The following is an 8,979-nucleotide window of genomic DNA, read 5'->3' as shown; positions in this document are numbered from 1 at the left end:
TAATTTAAAGTTACAAAAAGAATGGCTAAACATGTACCTCGCGAAAGCGAAAGCGAAAGGTAGGACGTACCAAGACATGTACGAGCATCTAAGCACTAAGGAGGGAGTGAATGAAATTTTTAAACTTGCAAGAGCACTTAACAAGAGGGCTCAATATATTTGTTCAATTCGATATTGTAACATCCCACACTGGTTAGATAAAAAGTATTTGGGCTCTTTTTAAGCACAAGTAAATAACTAATGATACCAATTTTCTAGTACTTCTGTGTCGACATGTGGTGGGTTGTTGGATCCGATATGCGTCTAGTCTTAGTTGTGGCATAAACATTACTTCCATTTATATAATGAAGTGTATAAAAATTATGTCAATTAAATATCATCGGGGTTTTCAAAATGTCAAATATATACTTACATTCATTAACAAAACAAATTTATTTCTATCTGTATCCTATTGAAAATTTTGGAATAAATTTATCACCCTTAATGACCAATTCAACATGCTTCTGTGGTTAGAATAGGGGGGAAGCTGCGTAACTTTCTGGTCCATTGTATAACTTTAACTGTATATTACTTTAATCATTTTTTGAAGTTATGCCAAAAGGCACATCCTTCATTCCTTCTGCTCTACATCAATTTCCACAATAATGCTCAAAATTAAGCTTCTTTTCAAAATTTATCATGAATTATTTATGAACCAATTTAGTTTGCTTTTTTACGCTGCAAACTTAGGCATATATGCTCTATAATCCAACCACAATATTTACATTTGCCATAATACTTGCTATGTAAGGACGTGCTTTCTTTGGTCATTGCAAAAGCAGAAGCATTCAAAATCAACACAATATATTTCAACGACGGAGAACATAAATCTTTAAAATTCTGTTGCTAAGAATGGTCGATATGTCGAGCATGAACCTTGCCTAAATGTCACACTTTACTTTTTCCGAGACCATATATTTCAAGCCTTGTGTTCATGTTCTGTGTCCATCAGCCACAGCCATCACAATGGATGTTGAGCACCCTTCACAATCTCGTGCACAGCTGAGAAGTCAAGATCACCCAATTCAACACTCAAGGCTTTTTTGAATGCCTGCATTGAAATCATAAATTAAATGATGAACACTGTTAGGAAAAATTCTAAGACCATCCATGATGTTGTAAAAAAGTACACGAATATGACGTGAAGAGAGAAGGGAAAGTAGTGTATATGCATATTGATATCGTCGTAAACAACAATACATATTTGCAAATATTCAGATGAACAGTTATGTTCCCTTCAACTAAATTTTTGTTCATTCACTTCAAGACTGCCACTAACATTAACCTTTACTATTTTGTGCATGGGTTGTTATACCTGAATTATACCATTTATATTTAACTCTTCAAAAAGTTTGAGCAAGTTCCTTTTCCCTTGAATTTGTTTCTAAACAATGTGCATCTACTTGAAGTAAGCAACATAACTTATCTGAGCAAGAAAAAGCACTACCTCATTGGCAGCAGCTGCTACTGGCATCGAAACAGCATTCTCGTCTCCCAGAGCAAGAGCCAGCCTCATATCTTTCTGTTGATGTTTCAAAGGAAATGCAGGGGAATAGCTGTTCTGGATCATTGTTGGTCCTTTCAACTTGAACATCGGATTAGCAATTGCACCCAGGTCCTTTTAGAAAAAATTTACCAAACATCAGGCACGGGAATGTTAGGCATAACCAGGTAATTTCTTGCTTACTCACCAACACATCAAGAAGGGTCTGAGGGTTTAAGCCACTTTTGTCGGCCAGCACAAGCCCTTCTGAAAATGCATTTATCATACTACAAATGGGAAACCATATTAATGGCCTAAAACCAGATAAACTGAAAGGCTGCAAAGTAAAACTCAAACTCATATAATCAATCTCTTCAGGAAACAGTTGACCATATGCAAAAGCTGAAATTTTGATTCATTATTTGTTTTAACAACTATCATAAAGATATGATAGTAATTTATATATAATGTTCAATTAACATATAGCTTTATTGAAATCTGTGATCCCAGAACTAATTAATTCTAGTTTATACGGCAGTGAAATGTTTTCTGCCTCTTTCATAGCTTAGCTCTTGGCTATAAAGACCTTTCCTGCTGTTGGGTTTCTTGTGACTATCCTTCAGAGTTGTATAAGGGATTCTTATTTTCATGCATATATACCATACAGTTTCTTTCTTTAAGACGACAAATTCACCGGTTAATGTAACTTTGTGATTTGCTATAATGTTCTTACGACTTCTAGCTGAAATATACATGATCATCCATTTTTTTAGGGATATTTATTACCTGCCCATAATCATGTTGACAACGAGTTTCATTCGCGCTCCATTTCCAACCTGACCCAAGAAAAATGACTTCTTTCCAATGACGTCAAAAGCAGGTAGCGCTTCTTCATACAGTGCCTACACAGCAAATATATGGAACAAAAATATTTAACCGAGGTATATATGTAAAACATCGAACAATGTTATATCAGAAACAACCAACATAAGTCTATTCTCTTTAAAAATAGATCAGAACCGCATAGCAGTTCTCATATGCACTAAATATCTTTACCTTCAGCAATAGTGGGTCCCCGTTAACTAAGCTTATCTAAATCATGGATTCGCATAAAAGCGCACACAAATACACAAACTATAAGAAAGTTCTGCATAATCATATGATGAAGAGATGCATAGGTGGTAGGCCGACAACTTGACATTAAGAAGAGACATAGAAGACGGATGACTGAAAATTCATGGACATATAGTAAAAGCAGTACAAATAACAAAAAGTCATAATATTACAAATTTGCAACCTTACAACTAATATATGTATGTGTGTGTGTGTGTGTAGATTAGGTTCCAGATAGAACCACGTTATATTTAAAACTTGGACCCTATTAGAAACCATCAGATATCAGATATAAATAGAATGTGTGATTAAGATTATCACTATTATTAATTACATGTTATATATTTATGTGTATAAATATTTAAGAAAAACAAGAAATGAGAATTAGTAACAAGATTTACTTTCCATGATTAATACAATTCTCAAATTTCAAATTTACAAATCAATATAAAAAAAAGTAAATATATATCGGATATTTTATTTTTATACATGTAAATGCATATTAAATTTATATGATTTAATTTTATACATGTAAATGTATAACAAATTTACATGATACTGCTGCAGAACTTATACTAATTTAGAAGAAGATGATTTTATAATGTAATATTCTTATAAAAATATTGTTATAGTACGTCAAATATTATATACTTAAAATAAAGAAAAACTACTTATAGAACACGTGTATGTTAGGTAAAAGAACATGGTATTTCTATAATTCATGTTTATAAGAATCATGACATTATTCATTAAAATTTTGAGGTGTTATGAAAACAAAAAGGTAATTATGTAATTGAAGAATAAAATAGTGTAAAAATGTTTATAGAACACATAAATGTAATGAACAAAACATACTAGTTCTAAGGGGAACAAGAACTAATCTCATTTGAGCCTTGCCATCTTATATACATACTAGCCTTTAACCCGTGCAAAGCACGGGCGGGTATATAATTCGCAATTTATTATTTATAATTTAAATTTTAACATCATTTTATTAGTATTTTAGTATTGATGAATTGAATTTTAATTATATTATATTATTCAACTGACTATATTTTCTCCCGTTTACTTGAAAATGGACAAACCCGAATAAATATATATACATTAGGATTTTAGTACATTTAATCCGAATTTAGTACACGTAGATTTAATAATAAAAAAATCAGAAAATTCAAATCTTTTCCAAACATAGCCGATCGTGTAATACCTTTGAAAGATTCGGTAATCTAATCAATCGAATTTCAACGTAATTTTGTAATCTTGGTTTTTTGATAACAATAACTTTTAAGATTAGAGTTGAAAAGAGTTATGTAATGGTTCGTGTTTATATAAAATAGAACACGTTAAAGTTAAAAAAGTTATATGAAGGTTCTTATTAAAAAAAGATATTCAAAATTGTATATTTATAACATCATTAAATTTTTTTAATGAAATATTATATGATAATATATTGTTATGAGTGTTTTTAGTATTTGAAACTGTTTAATAATGTAAGACCAATAGACTCATATTTGTAGACTTGTAGTACCAAAAGGAGAGTACCAAACCAAAAAAATATAACTAAAACCTTGGACTACAAATTATATCCATGTTGGCTTATTATAGTATAGTATAGATATATGTATATATATATGTATATGTATATATATAGGTATATATATATGTGTGTGTGTATATATATGTATATGTATATGTATATGTGTGTGTATATATATATATATATATATATATATATATATATATATATATATATATATATATATATGCTAGTTAACAAATAGAAACCGCTAAATAAAAACCTTAAATGGAAACCAAGAAAAACTACCCCTAGATGACATCACCCACGAGAGATCCTCCTTCGGGCCCACACAATCCACCGCGAGCCCACTAGAACCTCACAAAGGCTCCGGACAGGCCCCAAAAAGGCTCGGGAGCACGCACTTGGTCCCACCCTAGGCCCACTAGACCCCACCCATGCCCTGCCAAGACCCATCTCGGGATCTATCCTCGGGGGCACTTTACAAATAAAAAATTGTGCTTCCAAACTCATTATACTTCGGTATCATTATTATAATAATAAAAAAGTAGCCTAATTTAATTTGATTTGACATAAATTTATTGTATGTTAAAACTTAAAATATAACAAATAATTGAGTTTAGCTTCAAATGTATGTTTTCGACAAGTTCAAAATCTAAATTACATACAACTGAAGTTTTGTAAGAGAAAATGAGTAGCAAAATTATATAACCTGGATACTCCAAGAGTCTATCTACAAACTAAAACAAAAAACAGGCAGAACCTTAATATTAAGGGTACTCAATAAGAAACTCCAGGTCCTTAGTCTCAATTCCATATTATAATAATCTATAAGGATAATTGGACTTAAACACTAAAAGTTGCGCACATGTAAGGCCTCATTTTTAACCTTCTAGCAGTATAAGCTCTGCAGCAATATAATAAGAGAAGTGAAATAGGTTTGCTTTATTGCTGTTGATTGAATTACCTTCTCCCCAGCAGCAAGGATTACCAATTGACCATCTTCTGCGGGCTTTTTACTGCCTGAAACTGGAGCTTCAAGGAAACGACCACCCTTTAATGTGATTGCCTGCACTTATTAGAGCGGATGTTTTACATAGTAAAGACTAATATATCATAAAATAGCTCCTCCATCTTGACACAGCTGATAAATGGGTTAATTACCAGTTAGGTCACTTGCTTCATGTGAATGTATCAAGTGGATCACCGATAAATTTTTGGTCTCATTTGCACAACTCATTTCAAATTAATTACATCTTGATAAATTTATGTGAAGTTGGGTTAAAATAAACATTTTTTGATAAATCATACGACAATTTGTCACATTTATAAATTTTTTTAAATTAATAGAATGTAACTTTACTTTAAATTAGTGATGCAAACGAGACCAAAAACTGTCAGTGACCCACTTGATATATTCAAACGAAGCAAATGACCTAATTGATAATTAACCCGTTGATAAATTAATTCACAATCAACATAAGTTTTATGTAGTTGAATATTTCCACCCTAAACTATCTCATGGCGAGAAGCAGAAAAGTGAAAGAAACAGCAGTTGAGATATGAAACAAGCTAAACCTCACTGATCTTTGATGAAGTATCAGCATCAACTGTTGACATGTCGATATAGGCTTTTCCGGTGCATGCTTGCTCCAGAACACCATCCTTATCAAATACAACCTAAACCACAATACTAACATGAGCACATAGTTAGGTACCAAGAGGAAAAATAAGAAGAAACTTGGTTTTACCAACCGAAAGAGCTGCAGCAGGATCAGACAGCATAGCAATGGTATATTTGCACTTGTTGAGGACTGCTCCAGGAGTTTGTCCAATAGAAGCACCATGGTCAAGTAGCTCATCGCACTTGAAAACACAAGACGATGTTGATGAGGAATGAGTACAGTTACCGATATGATGTATTAAGGGTGAAAGTTTAAGGATGAACTGAGTGAACGAGTAATCGGAAGAGGAATGGATAATAGTTAAAACAAGTAGAGCAGGGTTTGTTAATACATTTCAAGATCTAAGACGAGGGAGGGGGTGATCAAACACAAGAAGGTGAGTAAATATTTAAAAGTAAGTACTACTAACAAGAGGCATCCATGTATGAATAAATATTTCATAGAGGATGTATAACTAATATGTGTAGTAAAAACAAAGCCAACAAGTAAATCAAATGAGTAATCCTGATAATATACATACCCTAGAGAGAGTGCGGTTCCAGACGGTAACTTTAAAGCCATGGCGGAGCAAATTTATGGCCATAGCCTTGCCCATTATTCCCATCCCTAAAAACCCTATGTCTTCCATCCCTCTGTGTCCTGCAACAAACAGAAATTAGGAAATGCGGTGAAAAACTAAAGTGGGTTTTATAATCTGGATATATTGTGAGTATTTCTTAGCAAAAGGCAGAGACAGTGGAAGCAAACAATTAGCAGCGGATATGGCCGGCGTCAGCTTTTCTTCGAGCCACTCGTTCGGCCTTTCCCCTGTTTTCTGGGACCATACAACTAAACGTCTTTATATTGTACTTTTGCTATTTTCCTTTTTAACTTCTATCATCTAATATTTTTTTATATTTATTATTTTTGCAAGTTTACATTTTTTTCTTCTATTAGATGATTCATTATTATTATTTTTGTATCAAACTCATTTATTCTATATTTCAAAAACAAAAGGAAATAAATATTGTAAAATTTTCTTACTAAAAAACTCGTTTATCATACTAATACAAGATAAATAAATTTATTTTCTTATAAACAAAGAAATAAAAAATATTAAAAATTAAATTTATAACTATTAAAAAAAAACTGCTATCAATAACATACATTAATACTAAAAGATAGGGGTGATAAAAAACCTTCCAAACCGCCGCACCGCAGTGCAAAATGTGGTTTGAAATTTTCGTGATGCGATTGCGGTCTGAATTTTTCACAAACCTCGTACTATTGTGCGGGTTGCGGTTTGACAGTTTACTAATGCGGTTCAAAGCGCACCGCACCGTAATATAATAACATATATAAATATATTATTATTAGTGATTTTTAAATAAAATTATATTATATACATATATATTATTTATAGTCCCCATTTTATTGGATTTATTGGAGTCCCATTTATATTTTTATAAATAAAAAATCTTGTAAAACGTGTTTCACAAATATCATTACTTCAAAAAAATCTTACAAATCTCTTATATTTTCAATTATAATATGTATGTTACGCAACATGAACATGTATGCTCTACAAGTTAAGCATGCTTTATAAAGTAATATATTTTACAATCTTTTACTTCAAAAATGTATGGGATCTATAAGATTTTCAATAAGATAGTGATGTTTGTAGAATATAATTCAAAGAATAATGTTTTGTAATATTTTAAATTATATTTTACTTGCAGAACATACGCGGATTCCAATACTCCAATAAAATGGGGACTCCATAGAACTTGACTATGTTATTATATGTCTCTTACTACTCACTATTATTTTATTCACACTTTGTATATATTTTTTAATAGTTGTTGTGATTCTGAAATAATAAATATCATATAGATTTATTGTAATTTTTTTCTCGTTATCATATATTTAACTTTTTTTATAATATCAACTAAAAATATTTATTCTTAAATGTGCAAACCGCACCACACTGCACCGCATTTTTGTGGTGTGATTTACGCGATTTTTTATCCTAACACGGTGCGATTGCGGCTTGAATTTTATGCGGTTTGGTTTGCGGTCTCTAAAACCGCACCGCCCGCACCGCGATCACCCATACTAAAAGATACCTATAAATAGATAATAAAGTTATATGTTATTTCTACTACCCATTTACGATATATAATCAAACCAGTATCTCCAATTCTCATACGCGCAGCATCTCGAACTTCTTGCCTGCTCATTCCACAATTATATCCCCCATTTGCTGCAATCTTTTCTCTAAGTGCATCAACAACAACTTCAGCAACATACTGCATTCTTTTCATTGGCCACCTACTGTCTAAATTGGAAGCCAACGTGGTTAATTTCTCGCACCTTCCACTTTGCCTTTTGCTGACATTCTTATTCTGCACAATTTTTTTTGCTGAGGATCTTGAACAAATGGATAGTACAGAATTAATGGGGGATCTTGAGAGAAAGCATGAAGTGAAACAGATAGGGTGCCGTGTATTAACCCCTTTGAGAATTCATCAAAAACTCGAACTTCATTATATCTGCTACGATTCAGTCCCGACTGCTCTAAATATAGTCATGACCAAATTCATATATCCATAGGGACCCATTTATGTGAAAATATCAAAAGAAACTTCCCGGTGATATTTTCATGAAATTCCCGTGTACTAACCCCTTTGAGAATTAGTCAAAAACTCGAACTTCATTATATCTGCTCCGATTCAGTCCCGATTGCCCCAAATATGGTCGTGACTAAATTCATATATCCATAGGAACCCATTTATGTGAAAATATCAAAAGAAACTTCCCGGTGAAATTTTCATGAAATTCCCGTGTACTTAACCCCTTTGAGAATTCGTCAAAAACTCGAACTTCGTTATATCTGCTCTGATTCAGTCCCGAGTGATCCAAATATAGTCGTGACAAAATTCATATATCCATAAGGACCCATTTATGTGAAAATATCAAAAGAAACTTCCCGGTGAAATTTTCATGAAATTCCCGTGTACTAACCCCTTTGAGAATTCGTCAAAAACTCGAACTTCATTATATCTGCTCCGATTCAGTCCCGATTGGCCCTAATATGATCGTGACAAAATTCATATATCCATAGAGACCTATTTATGTGGAAA

The 8,979-nt window shown here is 32.3% G+C and overlaps 1 protein-coding gene across 2 annotated transcripts; it reads right to left on the bottom strand.

Moving 5' to 3' along the window:
* Window positions 1-736: 736 nt before the first annotated feature.
* On the bottom strand, window positions 737-6,713 carry LOC108227532 (glyoxylate/succinic semialdehyde reductase 1). 2 transcript variants are annotated; one of them, XM_017402844.2, is made up of 9 exons: window positions 6,592-6,713; window positions 6,378-6,496; window positions 5,928-6,038; window positions 5,751-5,852; window positions 5,140-5,241; window positions 2,309-2,424; window positions 1,731-1,809; window positions 1,487-1,657; window positions 737-1,090 (listed from the first exon to the last, which is right to left on the bottom strand). In XM_017402844.2, exons 2-9 carry the CDS (start codon window positions 6,483-6,485, stop codon window positions 1,001-1,003), a joined length of 879 nt encoding a protein of 292 aa, XP_017258333.1. In that variant the 5' UTR covers window positions 6,486-6,496; window positions 6,592-6,713; the 3' UTR covers window positions 737-1,000. The 2 variants fall into 2 exon arrangements, with proteins under 2 accessions (XP_017258333.1, XP_063945267.1); XM_064089197.1 differs by having other exon boundaries at window positions 6,378-6,489; window positions 6,592-6,689.
* Between the last annotated feature and the right edge of the window lie 2,266 nt (window positions 6,714-8,979).

This window comes from Daucus carota, chromosome 1 (assembly GCF_001625215.2).
Source record: "Daucus carota subsp. sativus chromosome 1, DH1 v3.0, whole genome shotgun sequence".
Lineage (NCBI taxonomy): Eukaryota > Viridiplantae > Streptophyta > Magnoliopsida > Apiales > Apiaceae > Daucus > Daucus carota.
Note: the sequence above shows the minus strand (reverse complement) of the source record. Positions and strands in the feature narration are given on the sequence as shown.

Bases quoted from the DNA above. Each gene is read 5' to 3' on its own strand.
- LOC108227532 (XM_017402844.2), bottom strand. From the start codon at position 6,485: ATGGAAGACATAGGGTTTTTAGGGATGGGAATAATGGGCAAGGCTATG. The intron at 5,242-5,750 runs GTTTAGCTTGTT...TAATAAGTGCAG, and splicing joins CTTCATCAAAGATCAGTGAG to GCAATCACATTAAAGGGTGG. The intron at 2,425-5,139 runs GTAATTCAATCA...TTTGCTGTGTAG, and splicing joins TCCTTGCTGCTGGGGAGAAG to GCACTGTATGAAGAAGCGCT.